At 39.3% G+C, this 20417-nt stretch overlaps 1 protein-coding gene and 1 long non-coding RNA gene across 2 annotated transcripts; both read left to right on the top strand.

Moving 5' to 3' along the window:
- The first annotated feature begins 434 nt into the window (after nucleotides 1-434).
- Nucleotides 435-2230, top strand: LOC141652275 (uncharacterized). The gene is made up of 3 exons (XR_012547096.1): nucleotides 435-529; nucleotides 714-964; nucleotides 2154-2230. It is a non-coding gene; the product is annotated as an uncharacterized LOC141652275 (long non-coding RNA).
- Nucleotides 2231-2339: 109 nt separating this feature from the next.
- Nucleotides 2340-6142, top strand: LOC141652274 (uncharacterized). The gene is made up of 7 exons (XM_074459807.1): nucleotides 2340-2399; nucleotides 2914-2979; nucleotides 3077-3175; nucleotides 3270-3497; nucleotides 3913-4039; nucleotides 4203-4349; nucleotides 5755-6142. The coding sequence occupies exons 4-7, from the start codon at nucleotides 3456-3458 to the stop codon at nucleotides 5775-5777; spliced, it is 339 nt and encodes a 112-aa protein (XP_074315908.1). The 5' UTR covers nucleotides 2340-2399; nucleotides 2914-2979; nucleotides 3077-3175; nucleotides 3270-3455; the 3' UTR covers nucleotides 5778-6142.
- Nucleotides 6143-20417: the final 14275 nt, after the last annotated feature.

Genomic DNA, 20417 nt, shown 5'->3' with positions numbered 1-20417 from the left:
GGTTGAGTGCTGAAGCAAGACGCAATGATCTGATCCTATCATCTCTATTATGTTCTGCTCCTTCATTATTTTATGTCTTTAGTACATATGCTTAATAATTCATTGGCCCCCATTACACACTCAATTGTCCTGGTTATGGGTAGAAATAGTTTTTGATTCAGTAATCAAGTACATTCAATAATAATACTATTGCAGTAATCTGTCTAATATCCCATAAGTTCCACCGATGTCTTCACTTTATTCTTGTTTAACAATTGAGTCCTACTTTTGATGCTGGAACAGATGCTGGCTTGCTTACCCAAGTGTGACTGCCTCAAAAGTAAGCAAACTGGAGAAAGTTTCTTCATTTAAGTATTGTGATTTGCAAATTGAGGCGATTTATATTATTGGTGGCATATTGAAACCGAGATAAGTCTAATATTTGTTTCAAAGAATTGTTAGTTTTGGTGATATTTCTTGCACACAAAAGAAGGAAGCTGATGATGATGCTGGCTTGTCTTGCTTCACCTGGGAGGAATTTGCACAATTGGTAAAATAGTTGTCTTCACTTAAATCTTTTTTCTATGACAAGAATATCCCGAAAGATATATATTTGTAAGGGGAGGGGCATCGTAATATACTTGTAACGGCTATTTGACGATTTCAGAAAGATCATTTCTACATAGAAGATGAGATTAGTGAGCATTTAAAAATTTCCGTATTCATAATTTCAGGGAATTGCAGATGGTGAATTTCCTGTAAAACAAAAGAGCAACATCTGCACAATTATGTAAACAAGTGGCACAACGGGTGAACCAAAAGAGGTGATTTTACACAATGAAGTTTGCAGAGGTGTACTCAATGGATTACCTTCTTAGAGAGACAGACAAAGACTGCGAGTTGTCCTTGAAGTGCTACCAAAATACCTATTTGGAAAGAAGAAACAGAGAGAGAAGATTATTGACTTGATTGTAACAAAGTGCAGGTAAGCATGCGATTTTTAATTATTACTCTCTCATCTGTATGATCACTTACATAAACAAGAAATTCATATTATTTTGCAATCCTTTATATTAACTTTTTCTCTATTTATTTTTATTAATAAAAGAATAAGCGCCTTTATAATATTATCACTCATTGTTTTTTTAGTATCATTTTTTTACAATTTTTTTGCTTAGATGCAGTTGAAACCCAAACTTTTTACGAAAATGAGAATAATATCACGAAAATGGGTCTATGTCATCCCCTTTTTTAACTCCGATATCTAGCTAAGTCGCTCTGCTCCATTTAACTTCATAGTTCTTAGTCGTGAGTTATGCTAGAGCGTTTTTTTAGCGAACTTACGTCAAATAAGGCTAAATTACATTTGTTGCATTGGTAGAGATATCGAGGGAGGTGAGGAGCTTAAAAAACCTAAAAGGGGGAGGAGGAGGAGGAGGAGGAGGAGGGAGAAAAAGGGGAGAGTGAAAGGAGGAAGAGGCCGGGGTGGGGGGTAGGGGAGAGGATGAGAAGGGAGAAGGGAAGGAGTGGGAGTGGGAGGATGAGGGGTAGGAGGAGTAAAATGTAGTAGTGTTGGTTTTAGTAATTTAGTGTGATGAGATGGCCATATCAACGTAAAAACTCGAAATGGTTGCAGGAAAAACTCACGAGTATAACATTTGTTCTCTGGCTTTTTAGTTGTTATTGTTTTTTATAAAGGTTTTAGTTTTTTATAAAAGAAATCTGGACTTCGATTTAAAACCTATAAATTTACCTTGACTTTTGTATTATGTTTCACTCCCTTTTTGTTTTTCACTTTTCCCTTTTTATATTTTCGCATTTTGGGGTGTGCGATCAGCCGATCACCCATGGACGGTTCTAATAGATGATTCATGTCAACTGGCTCCAAATCATTTTGCGATTAAGGCTCTAATGTTGTTGTTGTTGTTGTAAAGGTTTTAGTTGTTATTGTTATGGAAAGCATTTAGTTGAAATGCTTATATTCCATTATTCCGTTATCTAAAGGCGAAAAAATCATAGGATCAATAACAATAGAAAGAAAGGAGATGTTGGTGTTCTCTTAATTGAAAGCATTTAGCTGTCAACCTTTAGATGAAACGAGTTTGTTTTTTGCAAACTTACGATTCTTGGTTTTTATTGAATTTGACATTTTACAGAGTTTTTTTTGTATGTAGTCATTTTATGTGGAACATTTGCTCTCTGCTCTGAAGACATGCAAAATTTAGCTTACTCTCAAATCAATAAGCTGCTGGTGAGGAGCTGTCTACGTATAAGTATGGTAACTCAGTGTCAATTGCTTTTACTTCTCCGAAAGCGATTCCTTGAGAAATGAAAGAAGTTGCGGGCACCTTATTATTACTTGGTGTTGTTCGGTGCAAGCATGGTCATTGGTGATGGTGTGCTGACACCTGCTATTTCAGGTGCTTACGATAAAAGCTTATGTTGCTTGTACGTGTTTTCCAGTATTTAAAGTTTTGTTGTTGTTTCAGATTTAAACACCAGAGTTACTAAAATTGCGAACTTGCACTCATAACAAGTAAATGAGTTCAGAGAAGTGTGTTCTTAGTTTCCCTTATCTCAATTTTCATAGAAATAATACCACCTGAGTTGCAATATCTACCCGAGTGCCTAGCCCCTTCCCCTTGGCGGCGTAAAGGAGTTTAAAACTTCAAATGTACTCAGTTTTACCTCTCTCAGTGTTTTGTCAAAGCCATGATGAGAAACACCACTTCACATTATATAAGAAGAGAAGACAGTTACCATTAGCATGTAATTGTAATTGTGTACTCGGTTTTCCAATGACAATTTTGGTTCCAATGACAAATTTTTTTCCCCTGAATGGGGATAGTTGTTACGGGAATAATAAAGCTTGATTGATGAATCGCTATTGTATTATAATTGTACATTCTCAGAGTGTTTTTCTCTCATTGCGAGAATTCCTTCATAAGCTATAACTCTCTTCATAAATCAGGAATACCCTAGCCTAAACAGTTCTTCCAGGTATATAGCAGCCATTATTTTTTACATGTCTATATATTAATCAATTCACCCACTACAGATCTTAATTGTTGTGTTCTGACTCTTGAATGTTGTCCAGATATCCTAAAGGTGTTCCATTAATCACCATGTTCATTCATCCCTCAATGATTGAGATGTTGGATGCATATATTGATGATGCTATTGAACGTAATAGCTGGTAAGTGTCTGTATTGTGCTATAAATTGATCTTAATGATCTGTGATCAAACTTGTTGACATGATCGACTGATCTGTGAATGTCGTTTGTGTCAGCCTCTGTATCGTGGGGAGTGAAGGAAAGAGGAGGGGAAAAGGAGGAAGGAGTAAGAGGAGAAGAAAAGAGTAGAATAAGAGAATGTTAAGAGTACCCTTTTTAACCACGACAGTTTGAAAGATGTGCTGTTGTTGGAAATTCTGGAGATCTTTTATTGAGAGAGTATAGTAAAGAAATTGACTGTCATGATGTTTGTGATACGAGACAATAAGGCTCCCGTTAGTGAGGTATTTCAAAATTTATATGGAATAGTATTTTTAGATTCAAGGTCAGGGACTATTGCAGCAATTGTACTTATTATTAGCTTCAAGGCGTGTGTAAATCATAATATTTTTTTTCTCCTGCGTAGCTCTTTTACTTTTTTCAATATGAAAGAGAGAATATCTGATACTAATTCTAAGAAATGATAACTGATCTTTATTGCTGAAATTTTTTTATTTCAGCAATTGAAGCTTAACAATTGCTGTAACATTCACTATGGATAGGAATTTCTCTTTGGCAAAAATATGTGGGTTAACGTCACATTTTAAATACTAGGTTAGCCAATGGGATGATAAAGGTGATACTACATTCTATTGAGTTCGTATGATTGTTATCGATGTTGTAGTGTTAAAATGCTGTCTTCCTGCCTTGTGTTTCCAGCTTGACTCTCACTCTCCGCAGCCTTGCCTGCCGAAATTGGTATCAGAGGAGAAGAGATCCACTTTGCATCATCCAAAAGCAGTGTCCTTGATGTGGAAATTCCCTACATTAAGAGAATTATCAGCAAGTACGAAGTAGTAATTAAGAGCCTTTTATAGGAAATGGCTTGTCAAGACTAACAGTAATTTAAGTAATTTAATGTAGTTGTTGTGTTTTGGAAATCTTATTCACAACCGTAACGTATCAATATTATTAATGTTAACCACTTAAGCCTTTTGTTTTTTTGGCAGAATATCGCAAATCTTGTTTATCTGTTCCCCGGAATTATGTTGCGGAGAGGAGCCAAAGGAGTTGGGATCAAATCTATACAACTAGCACTTTCGATGTGCGACATTGTCGACATATTGTTTCACAGTTGACCCTGGATATAAGGAATGGTAAGCTTTTTTCAGCTTATATTCTGTATCGTATCTACTTGGAACTGTCACGTGTGTAGGTGATTGAAACTTGTTAGACGTAACTACTTTCCTCATTCTTCTAAATACTATAGGATATTGACTAGAAGGATTTAGGTTCTCTTTGATTGGATCAAAATCTCAATGGAAACCAATGCTCATTTCACTTGAAAATGCTTTTCAAAGGAAGATAGAATTCCGAATCAATTATTATTCGTTGCTGTATTGAAATATAAAACAAATTGAGAGAGGAGATGGTATTATCAGAAGAGGTAAAATGGCCTTTACAAGTCTGGAAGGGAATATGATTGTTCTTAGAAGACATTTGATACCCCCATATTCCCCGGTATTTCTCCTTTGCACAAACCCACATGAGAAAAAAGTTGGGAATCATTTGTTGGAAAGTGATTCAAATGGCTTTTTAGAATGCTAGGAAATTACCGCATGTTTTGTTTTCTGAGTGCGGCCATAAACTATAAAGTAGTTATACTATAAAAGAAACACTACATTTGAGCTTTTTCTTTTAACATTTTACTCCCTCTATCTGAGTCATTTGTTTACCTTTGAATAATATGCCCCTCACAAGGAATAAAAAAGGTAAGCAATGAATTGGACGGATGAATAACTTTTAGCGTTCTTTTTAAGATAAAAGAACTACGTAGTATGTAGCTCCTTCCCGCCTATAACCGTAAAAGTAGAAATGTAGAGGCAACTATGCTCCAAAAAACGATAGGAAGGGTAATTTTCACGGAAAAAGGGAGAAGAATGATGAAATAGTCAAGATGTCAAACTCAATTGGTGATTACCAAAAAAAAAAAAGTTTTTATGTACCAAGTTATAGGATTCTATTCTTATCTTGCACCATGCAAGCAACATGTCAAAAGTGGAAACATAATCTATTGAATGACACAAAACTAAATAGCTTGTGCCGCTTTTATCCTTCCTTGGATGTCTGAGAGCTCTCTCGTTTAATTATTGATCTTTCACCCGTTTCTTGATTAAGACGCAATTTAAACTAACGACTTCGATGGAGGGATTATATATTACTATGTTATAATGAAGGATCAAATTATACGAAGGGTTTGAATAGTTAAGGTTACTTCATTGTATGGCAGAATTATATGAATTCATCTTGGGATGATATGATGACACAATCTATGATTATCATGAAGAGCATTTGCTTTGTTGATTATAATTGCATGTTTTTTTATCATATTTTTCATGTTGCTAAGAATACCATATCTTCTCTTCATATTCAGTTTTAAATGTCTACGGAGTATAGTAATTTATAAAGATTTCAAATATTGAAAGGCAGTTCAATATTTAAGTTGACTATAGTAAAGGATGTTACGAAAATTGTTCCTAAAATATTTACCGGTCGATGTAGGAGTTAGAGAAGATGTAAGGTAGCCGAGGAATTAATCGTTGATTGCACCTGGGATGGTCATCTCACACTTGAGAGGAACGGTTTCACGGTTGAGAATATCGTTCATACAATGCTCGCCGACTGATTTTATGTGCTTGCTTGGCCTTCGAGGAGTTCGGCATTCTAGGATCTCTTTGTTGTACTTTAAATGTTTCATGCAATCATCTTTTTTTATTATTGTTCATATTTCATAATAGTTCATAGCCTCGTACGAAAGCTTCAGCAATCTAAATATATATTCCGTAATTGATTTTGTAGTATATACTTATTCTCTTGTACAGATCACAACAGAATGATTGTGAACAACTATCGTTTCCATCTTTTTAGATCAAGAATGCAATTTTGAATATTTATCTACGTGTTCAAATGACGTGTTTTTTACCAATCAAGACAACCGGTTTCAACTAACTTACTTCAGCTTAGAATTTCACCAAATTGGGGCACTGCGCCCGATAGGGCGTGGTGCAACAACTAGTATTTAAAACATACATAACTAGAAGATTCTTAACTTCTTATAATTAATCAATTGGTACATTTCAACAATTATGTCTAGAAAAAGTGTAGATTAGTCCATTTTATATAGCCAAAGATAAGGAAATCTTGTGATGCATAATTGCATACCCATTTTACTTTAACATATGGTATGGAAAATATGGCAAGTATCCAGTCTAAAGAGCATTCGTATGAGATTTGATTATTTGTGACCGAAATGTGAACTCTTTAGTCTCGGTTCTTTATTTGAAATTTGGTTTTAGGTTGGCATATGAATATTTTTGTCAGCTGCCAAAAAAAAAGATATTATCTATCAAGTTGTTTGGGTTCTTACAAGGCTTTTGATAACTGATCTATGGAATTGTATCCATAAGTAAGACTACGAGGATGTCATCATTTCAGGTTAGTTGCAACATGGGAGCCGCAGTGCATATCCCTCGGATAATAATGACTACTTCATCATGATCAACTACTAACTTATCAATGAAGTATAAGATGACGTAGTTCCTTTTAATTAGCTCATTGTTTCGCTACGATTAAAAATTTTGAGGATGATCTCTTACTCATGTTGGGTTCAGAAACCCATCTTATCTACGAATAGCTATACTTAGCTATACCGAAGATAGCCAACTAGGAAAGGCACAATAGGTAAAAGCCTAATCAACTTAACTCTCCCTCTTAAATTTTAACACTATCATGTCTTGATGGAAATTTTACCTTAATATCTTGATATTTTCAGTATATCTTTTCATACGCCATCCTTCAAAAACACAAAATAGAAAGAAAAAAAACAAGGATCAAACAGTATAATTGGGATGACTTAATAAAACGGACTAATTTAAGTTAATGGACATAAATTAAGTAAAAACCCTTTACTTATAGTGTATTAGGATGAAATTACCTTAGAAGAATAAGTGAAGATGACATGCATAACCGACAAAAATGAAGGTCCTAAAAGTAGTGGTGAATCAAATTAACGACTATGACAAACTACAAATATCAAATTTAAATTAACAGCTACAAGATAGTGATTTTTTAAACAAATTATACAAAGCAATGCCCTCAAAATAATCAACCAGCATAGATTGATAAAATGGAGTAGAAGGGATGATAGTGGAAATAGTGAGGGGGGTGGGTATTTTGACATTTGGTAACAATGAATCATAATTATTTACCTTTATGTAATAGAAAAAAATTGTTCACTTTTGATTTTAATACTCCTCACAAAATAATAAAAATGTGTATATTCTCTTAAATCAAGATTTTTTTGGGTTTTTTTAACAACTAATAATCTTTCCTTACAAGACAATGAGACATTGTTAAAATCGCATCTCATAAATTACTAAAATGAGTAAGTTTGTTACTAATCATAAATTTTGATTCTTTCTCTAAATTAAAGTATATCATTTAACGAAAGAAGCAGAAGACAATATTTTATTAACTTGAAACAATCTTACTTTATTTTGATATTGAGTTTTAGAAAAAAAAATATAGAAAAAAAATATAAATTAGCTAAAATTTCTCAAGTAAATTTATAACATATATCAGATCATGAGCAATAGATAATATAGAGTTATCAAATATTCAATTTAGATAGCATTATTTTCAATTTATGTAAGTTGGAGTGACTTTACAAAATTATCTAACAACCAAGGCGTGATATTATGACTTTTGAAAGTTAATGAGTAAATAAGGTGTTAGCAAAAAATACTTTATCCATTTCAATATCTCTCATTCTAAATTATCTCAAATTAGTGAGTTGCATGACAAAATGATTTACAATGTTAAGAGGGAAATGTTAACATGACTCAATAAACAAAAGCAAAGAAATAAAAAATTATTATTTCACGATTTGAAAGGTAAATGAATGGGCGATGACGCGGTGTTGATGGTGGCATGTCGTGATAGGGGAGAGGTCGAGATGGGGTGGGAGTTGCATAAGGCTACGAGCGAGAAAGGTGAGAGGTCACGCGTGAGGTGTGGTCGGGATGGTAGTTATGCTGGAGGTACGAAACGTACAGGATGGTGGAGGCAAGAGTGGATATGGTAGTTCGAGGACATATAATACAGATTGCAGAATGGTGGTTAATGGAGGGGGGGAGGGAGATATGGGTTGAGAGGGACGTCGTGGTCTGAGGTGTCGGGTGCGGTGATCACCACTGCGATGGAGGGTTAATGGTGGGTCTCGAGGTAGTCCGTCAGTGATGGTGAACGCTAGTTTCAGACGTCCAGGAACTGGTAGGTGGGAGAGGGAATAAGAAGATTACAACAATGAGCAAAATTAAATGTACATTTCGTACTAAACAAGTTATGAATACTAGAGTAATTTTTTAATCCAATTTTCAGATTTTACCTCTCATAAGTTAAAAAGTAGAGTACCTCGAATAAAATTAGTCGACATAAACTTATCAAAAGTGTATGGGTATAGACAAAGTAAAATTTTCTAAAATTTAGTTATTTACAAAATTCAAAAAATACATAAGCTTTTACCTTTAATAATATTTTTCGTTGCCACTCGTGTAGTGCACGGGTTCAAAAACTAGTATTAGAGTAAATTAATAATTATACCCTTTTATATACCACTTTTCTAAAATTACTCTCTTTTGAAAACTTTTTAATAATTTACTCTCATAAAATGTTCTCAGGTAAAAAATTGCACCCATTTACACTTTGGCGTCGTTGCCGGGGAGACAACAATTTTCTTGTTTGTTTTTATTTATTTTATCTTTTGTCTCAAGAAACTTTGTTCCTTGAGACTGTTCTGTAGATACCCAGTATCTGTTGAGACTCCAACAAACACCCGATGATTATCGGACTACAACATGCTTAGGAATCGCATTCAGCGCCGCAACCATGCTCGCCATGTTCCAAAAGGTTGAGGTGGCTATAGCCAGCCTCTCCAGAAGGATTACTCGACTTGACGATGCCTACCGACGATTGATTTTCAATCCCCCAACACCGCGTCCGAGGGAGGTTCCCCCAAAACTACCCTCACCAGGAAGGATTGCTCCCGCGACCATTTTGGCACGCATCCCACAATAATCACCCTCACAATAATCAACCCCACAATAATCAACCCCACAATAATCACCCTCACAAAAATTACCCTCACAAAAATTTCCCTCACAAAAACTGTCCACCAAGGAATACCCCTCCAAGGTACCCTCGAGATCCCGAAGTCAATGGTATCTGGGGAGATGACGCTGAGGACGTTTATGTGATCCCGGGAAAAGAGAAACAGGCAAAAGAGATCGGTCATCTTACCCGGTCCGGACGCCCCTATCAAAACCCGAACAATTCAACAGTCGTTCCAACAACGAACGACCAAGTTGTCCCAGACATGGACACCCAACCCAAGGCTCCCGAAAATTCGATCCTCAAACAACTGCAAAAGGCAAAAGCCAAAATCTCAATTTGGCAACTGATTGCTACATCCTTCGAGCATCGGCAAGCTCTACTGCAAACTTTGGGAAAACTGACTGTGCCCTCTACCTCCTCCCCTGAAGAAGTAGTAGCACACATGACAAGGGATATCCCCGACCTGAAAAACCCGGTCATCTTCTCTGATGAGGATATCCCTCCCTTCGGAGCTAACCATAACCTGGCCCTATACATCACCATGCAGTGCCTAAAAAAGAATGTGCCTATGGTTCTTGTGGATGACGGATCTGCGGTTAATGTCATTCCCCTCAAAACGGCTCATAAACTTGGTACCAAGGAAGCTGATTTGGTCCCAACCAATCAAGGAGTACGCGCTTATGACGGCTCTCGTCGTTGTAAGGTTCATATACCTATTATTAGACTCTTCTAATAGTGAACTAATTAACTTCTTAATTTGTGTTCTTTAGATCTAGTGCATGCATAACAAAATAAAAGATTAATAAGAAAAATAATGTCCCTTACATTATTATTTTCGGATTTATGGGTACAAGTAAGTTCTCCTACCTTCACTTGTTCTTGAGCTATGATGAGTATAGGGATGATCCTCCAAAATCCCAATGTAGAGATCCTCCTCTTGATTGCACCCAAGATTAGCCCTTATCACTACTAAATAATATTTGCTAGATATTTATATAGTAGTCTACCTTAAAATTGATTACTAATACTCATATATTACATTAATAATATTAGTAATTTTATGAATAATTTAGATTGAACCTTCTCATATTTTTAGAGAAAGATGAAAGAGTAGAGATAATAATTCATGTGAAAAAAGAATGAATGGTAAGAGACAAAATGAGAACAAATTCTCATCATAAAAGGAGGAGGTGAGCCGTGAAGGGTGAAGGCAATATGCCAAAAATATGGCATCTCCTTTTTCTTTTACTCTTTTCTAAATATGTAGGTGTGTAAGCTAGTTTTAGGTTAGGCATGATTGTAACACCCCCATATTCAGAGGAGCCTTAACTAGGCCTTCCTTAGCATATAAGGGCGTTACCATCTCGGTTGCCCGAGGAAAGTAATTATCAAACGTCAATAAGAGAACTATATGTTATATTACAAGTGATTTAACCAACAAACGATATGAAAGGTACAACTCAAAGACTACTCGCTATGACCATCATATCTCGTGAAGACTCATCCCTGCCCGGACTCCAGCTATCAACATACATCAACACCTGCTAAGACCGACTGCTCACCATAAGGGATCACGGCAGACACATAACAAACAAACAACCACACAAGGTCAGTACTGAGATAAGATAAGACAACAGCAACTACATTCAACAATACAAACAATGCTATCAGTCCCAACCGCAATCGCAATAATCCAACCAACTCACATCGACTGTCCACCGGACCACCCACGATGTGGGGACCGCAGCCGTTCCCACCTAATCCCCGCTCATCGTATCGAGCGATAACCCTGTCCATTAATGTGCACATCCCTTCTGTGGCGGGTTCCACAGAAGGCGAAACTAGGGCGTGAAGCCACTCCCGCAAGTGACCCCACTCAGCCGAGACCACGCCTCGCGAACCATCAACAACGATCACAACCACAAACACAATACAATCGTCACGATGCAATCACTATATCAAACAACCACAATACTATCATAGCGACCGACACACTAGACCATCTACAGAAACTGAGTAGGCGAACCTACCTTTAAGCAACCGCAACCAATCCACGCCGACAGATAACATATCCAGCGACCAAGCAAAGCCTATAACCACCATACAAATATCTATTACTAACAAGCAAACCCTAACTATAGAGACAAAGACACGGATGATGATCATGACATACCTATTAGGGAGAAACTCAGCAAGAGACCGTTACCCGACACAAGTGATGCCCTCCTAAGGTTCAAAGATCTTCAAAAAGGCTTCCATGGAGGTTTTGAGGTGAAGGGAAGGGAAAGGGGCGACTGAAGGATAGGAGGAAAGTGGCGGAAGTGATTTGCGGATTTAACAAAACACGATATAAAACCCTCGCTGAAAACCCGGTACTCGATCGAGTACCCAACATACTCGATCGAGTGGCCCCCTACTCGATCGAGTACCCTAGCTACTCGATCGAGTAGCCTCTACTCTATCGAGTACCACTCTCAACACGCAGCCCAAGAAGGTTTTGGCATACTTTTCTAAGACTACTCCCGCTCCCAAGGTCAGTCAACGATGGTCAAAGGGTCCCTAAAAGGGCGGGTATTACAATGATTATGTTACTTTATCACATAAAATAATTCACCCACTAACAACTTCCACACCAATATTTCGGTCCATATACATAAAATGGACTACCATTTTATTTTGTCAATTTGTCATTTGTCACACAATATGTCACATGTAGTATGTTACATGTTATTAATTAATTTAATACATATTTATCAAATAAATACCATTTTATAAATTAATTAAATCACATACAACAAATTGACTAGTGATACTTGATCACATAAATAAAATGGGTCATACAATTATAATTCACAACAACTTGTAATTATAATTAACCATTCATTCTTATCTCTATTGTTTCTCAAACAATAATCAATTTTAGTAATAAAGTATTTCAATTACTAAAATAAATCTTATTTAATCCCATTACAATAAGATATCAATATTCTCTCACACAAATGAATTGTTCAATTTTAAGGAATCGATTAACTTGTATCGTCATACAATTAATCAATTTTACTGATAAGGGCATCATCCTTTAGGTGTGACCTTAAGGGATCAACTGACCACCGCCGTCCTACGACAGTAACGTCAAACTCTAGCAAGCCAATCGTTACCGATTAATGTTGATCAGTTGACTATATAAATGAATCATCCCTTACAATTCTTAATATGAGATTTAAACATGTGATCGCACTATTGTTGAGGACACATACTCCAACAATCTCCCACTTGTCCGAGACAAGTGTGCGTCGCCAATTCTCTTGTCCTATTATAATCTCCCACTCAATGCAAGGTGTCTCGCAGGTCGTACTTGCACTTGATCATATCTTGAGTGGTTTTCTCGATCTGGAGTGTTACTGTCTGACCAGAATTATCTACCGTAGATACCTTCCGAGCGTGGCCACGCATTTCCAGTTCACTACTCCTCGAGTGGCCTTGAGATTTCAAACAACCCTGGCAAGGGGGTGGACAAATCCTATCGCACCGTTCCCTTTGCTTAGCCACAGTTCATCATAACCCAAAATATACTCATTTGACCTCAGTTACGACAGTCGTAGAGCATAAATCAAAGCCAATCAGAAATTTGTCCCAACTTGGGCGAATAGTCTCTAGTCAAAAGAATTGACTCATAAGAATACTATAGCAGCTCTTGCCACTACCAGGCTTTATGAATTACCAGAACTCTATAAGCGGTCACTGCCCGACAGAGTGTCTCATACAGTCTGTCTATGTGATCGACTAGTCATCCCATATGACTTTATGGCACTTGAACTTGTCATCAATCGCATCACACTCTAGTCACTTCGAGACGTCACCTCATATAAGTAACTAGGGGCGAATACCATGTCAATCCAGTTCACTTTAATGGGGGTTCAATTTGTCTCTACAACCCATTTGGATTTAACAAAGTAATGGGTGAGTTTAATAAAACTCAAACGATAAATGCGATTATCATATATGAATAGTTAATACTCTATTACTACTTCATATCTTATAATCTATAGTGTACCTTTTACACTTGTTGAAATGCAATAAAAGTTTGGCAAGTAGATATACCATATATCCATATATTCCAACTTTATCCATTGTTATTTCCTTCTATTCAATGTTATTTCTAATAACTTGAATTTATCTCTACGTATTTGTCTAGTCTTCTTACTAGACTTGGACTCTTTAACTTGAAAGATGCTCCCACTGTTATCGCATAACTTGTGATAAAGTCATTTGTTGAGGGATTCACCCTTAATCCCTACGTTGACCATTTTATCACAATTTACTTGGATTCCTTTTGTAGAATTTGTAATGCGCGAAACTAAAACACTTTTTTAGTTTCTTACTCCTAAGTCAATAAGACATCCTAGGATTTCAACAAACCCCTTTTGGTTTGGAAACTAAAGTTTGTGCAACCCTTCAACACATAACTTAGTTTATCATCCAAACATATGAACGAATCCTTAATTCTTCTCAAGAATCTCAAGGATGTTCTTTAAGGCTTTTACAAGCCATATAATGGGAATTATCTTGTTATTGACTTATCATGCTCTAGGCATATGTCACATCATGGCATGTACGTCTGTTGGCATACTTGATCATTCTAATCGCGGAAACATTAGAAATCAATTTCATGTAATCAACAACTTAATAAGTTCAGTGAACGACTATGACTCCATCATAGTAATTCCACTTCCATCAACCTGAATAACCCATTCAACCTTGTTGATGTTAAACAGATACGAAAGATCTTATCCTCATAAGACTCTCAACTCTATGCCAATATTCTCTCACATAGATTCAAAAATCTAGAATAGTTTGCATCCCTTTCCAAGTCTCCAATCACTCTTTCACAGAAGAGGGCATTGGTACATTATTCTCTATAAGTAATTGTTTGGGCCAAAAATAGCATAATAAGGAAAGCCCACTCAATAAAATAAAAGGCTATGGGAGGAGTGATAAGGAGGAAGGAAACCCGAAATTAGAAGAAAGGGGAAACGGGCTGAAGGAAGATTAGGGGCCCATCGTAGAAGGCGTCCGGATTAAGGAAAGAGAAGTTAGGGAGAAGTTAGGGAGATCAGGGAGAATTGAGAAAGGCGGCCGAGTTTGGAAGGAGTTCTTATGGAAATTATATTCCCTTTCCATAACCAAAGTAGGACATATCTTGGGTTCTTACCCTATAAATAGCCAAGGAAGCAAATCAAGAATGACATTCAACAACACATCCGCATAAACAACAACACCACGGCATCAGCACATTTGTACGTCCAAATATACATCCATCCAAGATCTTGCAGGCCTGGCACCTAGCGCCAGCAGGATTAGCTCTACGCTTCAATTGTAATCATCCTCCTATTCAAGTATAGTGCAATATTTGGCAGGGTACCGTCCCTCCCGCGGTTGTTCCCACATTGGGTTTTCCGCATCACCAAATCTCACGTGTCAATTTACATTACGTACTTTATTTCTTTATCAACATACGAACGATCATACAATCAACCAACGAGTAAGACCGCATTGACCCTAATCAATCAACTTGGTAAAAAATACCTAAACAGTTTGGCGCCCACCGTGGGGCATTGTGGTCGTCAATCGTTGATACTCTAAAAGCACAATGGATAAGCAAGCATCGGAAGTCGTGTCAGGGAGCAGACAACCATCGCCACCACCACCATCTACTCAAAATCCATCATCAACAGTGGCTACGCAGGCTCCCGAACACACCTCAAGAATCATACCCACAGCAAAAACCTCTCTACCTTCTAGGACTCCTACTGTCGCAACCTAGGCCAGATCAGATAAAGGAACGTCAAGCCCAGGTATTACCCCGCCACCTAGTCCCACACAAATCTTGCTCACTGGCGTATAGAATCTCCAGAAAGCCAAGGAAAACATGAGAGAAGACCAGAAAAAAGCTGAAACCGAAGCAAGGAAGAGGGACAGAGAGCTCTGGGCGCAGATAGATATCCTGAACAAAGATCATGTCACCCCAAAGAAGCGGCGGACGCAGAAGGTCTCCGCTAGTAGATCGACACGGGGGCATCGAGCAAAGCAGAATCCACTTCGGCGGATACCGATCGAATCGATAACGAGATTGGATCTGTCCACAATACCGTCAGATGGAAGGATAACCCCACAAGGGCTGGGATACCTCACGCCGGGTAACTGGCCTACGGCCAGCTGTGTGGAAGCACGAGCAGGTAGCATCGCTGTCAGCAGCCCCGCAACGATCGATCAAACACCTGGAGTAGGATCTGAGTCAAACCAACAAATGAACTGGCAGCAGGGGACAGTCGTTACAACAACTCCTCTAGGAGCTGGAACACATCAGAACCATCAAGAGCTCGGATCAGGAGGCGATATTGAACCAAAGGTAGTCAACAAAGGGACCCCGTTCGAGCAAAGATAACAAACCAAAGCGATTGGAGTTAAAAGAAATACTGAGCAGGGTCCCAGGGTTGCCACCCCCACTAGAGAAAGCAGCACTAGACAACTATGCCGACTCACCATTCGTGGACACCATATCCATCACAGCAATGCCAAAGGGATTCACAAATCCAAATATGCCTCTCGTCGACGGCACAGCAGATCCCTTTGATCATATAAGCCAGTACAAGCAGAAAATGATGACAGTAACAGCTGTAGGGCAAGTCAAGGAGGATTGCATGTGCAAAGGATTTGGGTCCACCCTAACAGGACCGGCACTTCGATGGTTTGTGAGCCTGCCCAACAGGTCGATATCTACATTTGCTGAATTGGTGAACGCATTTACTCAGCAGTTCGCAAGCAGCAGTAAACCACAGAAGCAAGCAAGAGATCTGTACAGAATCGTCCAGGGAACAAGAGAGACCATTGGAGAATACAATACTAGGTTCAACAATGATAAGGTAGTAGTGCGAGAGTGCGATGTTTCAACAGCAGTAGAAGCTTTCAGGAGGGGCCTCCACCATGACTCCGACCTATACAAGCAGCTAACTATGCATCCCTGCCATAGTTTCGAGGCAGTGCAAGAGAAGGCAACTGCCGCAATCAGATTGGAAGAAGATATCCTAGCCAGAGCCAGCTTACTCAGCACGCCAAGTATTTCCAGTACCTCAGCCATGGAGAAATCAGGAAGAAAGCAAACCACCAGCAAGAAAGACGAGAGGTACAAACCATATGGAAGGGGAGTCAACAGAGTCGAGGAAAATCAGCAACTCCCTACTCTAGCAGAATACGGATTCACTACAGGCATAGGAGGAATCTTGAAAGCTGTTTTGTTTGGATTTTGCGCAGGGCGAAATCAGGTCAGGGTGATATTGTGCAGAGTTAACTAGCTCTAATTAGATTTATGGTCAGGTTGACAGGGTACGATATTAAGCTGTAAATAAGATAACAAAAATAACAAGACAAACAATTTTGTACGTGGAAAACCCTTGAATGGGAAAAAACCACAGGCACCAAGCCAGGAGAGGATTTCACTATATGATTTGAGAGAATATTCTTATGATAACAACAATGCTTGTATTTCTAAGTAATATGTGTTCTTCTTCTTGTGTACGAATGATGATCTTCCAATATCTTCAAAGTGTCTCTTATATAGCTTTCCCATCTTGAACGGCTGTATGATCTAGCATTGAAGGCTGAATATTTTCCATAATTGCTGGTAATAATGGCCGAATATTTCCCTCTTAATTACCGTATTTACTGCATAATCTTTATACTTAATGATGTGTATTTATTTCCATTAATATACGCGGATATGGTCAAATATTGTCCTGATATTTGGACCGTTGTCCTCTCCATGGCCTGGCGCCTATCTTCGTGTGCCCTGAGAGCCTGGCACCCTGAGAGCCTGGCAGTCAGGTTTAGATGCTATGCTGATCAGGGCGGTCTGCGGATTTCCAGGCCTAACAAAAGCCCTCAGGGAGATGGGAGATGGAGTCAGGTGGCCCAACCCGCCAGTGGGAGAGCAAGCATGGAGAAAGGATAGCAAGAAGAAGTGTGAGTTCCACCGTGATATTGGGCACAACACTGAGGATTGCTACACATTACGAAGAGAGATCAAGCGCCTGTACGAACAAGGAAAGTTAAGCCACCTATTACCACGTGGGGGCAAGCAGCAAGATAAGGTAGGCTCTGCCAAGCCTGCAGACCCACCCACATGCACCAAAATAATAAACGTGATAACAGGCGGCTCAGACTTAAGCGGATTGACATACTCAGCAGCTAAAAGACGTGCCACCGAGACCAAAGGAGATAGGCCAGCCAATTCTTGCAGAATTTCTCACAGCGACCTACCAGCAGTCAACTTTGATGAAGGCGACACATACGACGAACGAGAACATCATGACGCACTTATTATCACCTTATCAATGGCCAATTGCACAGTTAGGAAGGTCTTGGTAGATACAGGAAGCTCGGTCAATTTAATCATGCTGAAAACCACAGAAAACATGGGATTCAGCGAGAAGGATTTGCAGAAGAAGACTATTCCGCTAGTAGGCTTCAGTGGGGAAACAGCCAGCTCATTGGGCGAGATAGTCATCCCAACCTATGTGGGAGGAATCAACAAACAAGTCAGGTACCTGGTTATAGACGGCCCCTCCACCTACAATGTCATCTTGGGAAGACCGTGGCTACACCAGATGAAAGCAGTCCCCTCAACATATCACCAGTGTATAAAGTTCCCCACACCATGGGGAGTAGAAACAATAAGAGGATATCAGGAGGAAGCTAGAGGTTGCTATAAAAAGGCACTTAAGTGCAATGCAAGCCCTCCCGCATAGCAATTACAGAATCAGCCTGTCCAGGACGCAGCAGAAGATCTGGATCAAATCAACCTGAACAAGCTGCACCCAGAAAGAACTGTGCTCATTGGAGCAGGATGCACAGGAAGCTTGAGACAGCAACTAATCAAGTTCCTATAGGATAACATGGATTGTTTTGCATGGCCACACGATGACATGATAGGAATAGATCCGTCCATCATAACACATAATCTTAGTGTGGACCCAAAGTGTAAACCCATCCAGCAGAGAAGAAGGAAGTTTGCAGCGGAAAGAAACAAGGTGATCAATCAAGAGGTAGATAGTCTGCTAGCAGCAAAGAAAATAAGAGAAGTAAGATATCCCGAATGGCTATCTAACGTAGTGGTGGTGCCTAAGAAGAATGGGAAGTGGAGAGTATGTGTGGACTTCACCGACCTCAACAAAGCATGCCCTAAAGATCCATTCCCGCTGCCTCATATTGACGCAATGGTAGATGCGACAGCTGGACATGAGATGTTGACATTCCTGGACGCATGGAGCGGATACAATCAGATTGAGATGGTTCCTGCAGATCAAGAGAAGACGACATTTATGTCTGAAAGAGAAATATATTGCTACAACGTCATGTCATTCGGCCTAAAGAACGCATGCTCCACATATCAAAGGCTGGTTAACCGAATGTTCAAAGAGCAGATAGGAAGAACTATGGAGGTGTATATTGATGACATGGTGGTGAAATCAGAGAAGGCTAAAGATCACATGCGACATCTGGCAGAAACATTCAGCACCTCAGGGAATACAAAATGAAGCTAAACCCATCTAAATGCTCCTTCGGAGTATCTTCTGGCAAATTCTTAGGCTATATTGTAACTCAAAGAGGGATAGAGGCCAGCATCGAGCAGATCAAAGCTGTCTTACAACTAGAGTCACCTGAGAAGCCCAAGGATGTTCAAAGACTAGCTGGAAAGGCAGCAGCCCTGAACAGGTTCATTTCAAGATCTTCATATAAATGCAGGCTGTTTTACGACATATTAAGGAAAAGCCAGAAGTTTGAATGGACCTCGGATCACGAGCAAGCCTTCGAGAGTCAAACACTACCTCGGCGACCGCCGCTGGCCAGCCGGCCGCTGGGAACCACTATTCCTATACCTGGCCGTCACAGAGGTGGTAGTGAGTGCTGTTCTGGTCAGAGAACATGAAAAGGAGCAAAAGCCAGTATATTACGTGAGCAAGTCTCTGCTACCGGCAGAGACCAGGTACACATCTCTTGAAAAGTTAGTACTAGCATTGGTAGTAGCATCTCGCAAACTGCGCCCCTATTTTGAGTCCCACATCATACATGTTGTAACCAACTACCCGCTAAAATCTATCATGAGGAAGCCTGAGCTATCGGCGGAATGTCAAATGGTCTGTACACCTCGGTGGGTACGATATCCAAAGTATGACCCCAAATCAAATCGCAAGACCGCCGACTTTGTGTCGGACTTCCCGCCCACCATCCGAATCGGCGGATACGGAGATCCTCACCTTAGAGGGAAGCAAGGAGACAGAGGTCCGCGCGATGTATATTGACGGAGCCTCCAACCAAAGGGGGCAGTGTGGGATGAATCATGCGATCACCATAGGGAGACCCGATAGCGCGAGCGATAAGATGTGAATTCAAGGCAACCAACAATGAAACAGAATACGAGGCCTTGATATTGGGAATGAAGCTAGCTCGGAGTTAGGGTCGACACTGCACATATCCAAAGTGACTCTTTGGTAATAGTCAACCATGTAAATGATGAGTTCATAGCTAGAGACTCAAAGATGATTGCATACTTAAAAATAGCAAAGGAATTAAAACAAAAATTCGCAACTTGCAAGCTTAAGCGGATCCCCGAGATCGAAATGTGGAAGCGATGCCTTGGCAACTCGGGGGCAACATTTAAACCAACGAGCTATCCAAAGATTCCAATAGCACACATGCTGGAGCCTTGTATCCAGAAGGCAGATGAAGTGACAAAGGAGAACTGGAGGATCCACAGAACGGGGAAGGAGCCCAGGCAGTTACAGAGAAGGGGGATAGCTCACAATCACCTGATCAAACATCTGAGCAGGCAGACGACTGGGACTGGCGCACACCTTACCTAGACTGACTGCGTCATAACAAGTTGCCGGACGACAAGAAAGAAGTAAGAGCATTCAGAGTGAAGGCCTCTAGGTTCATACTCATTGACGATATATTATTCATAAAATCACTAGCAGGCCCCTACTTACGGTGCCTAG

This window comes from Silene latifolia, chromosome 4 (assembly GCF_048544455.1).
Source record: "Silene latifolia isolate original U9 population chromosome 4, ASM4854445v1, whole genome shotgun sequence".
NCBI lineage: Eukaryota > Viridiplantae > Streptophyta > Magnoliopsida > Caryophyllales > Caryophyllaceae > Silene > Silene latifolia.
The sequence above is the reverse complement of the archived record's forward strand: the minus strand, read 5'-3'. Positions and strand labels throughout refer to the sequence as shown.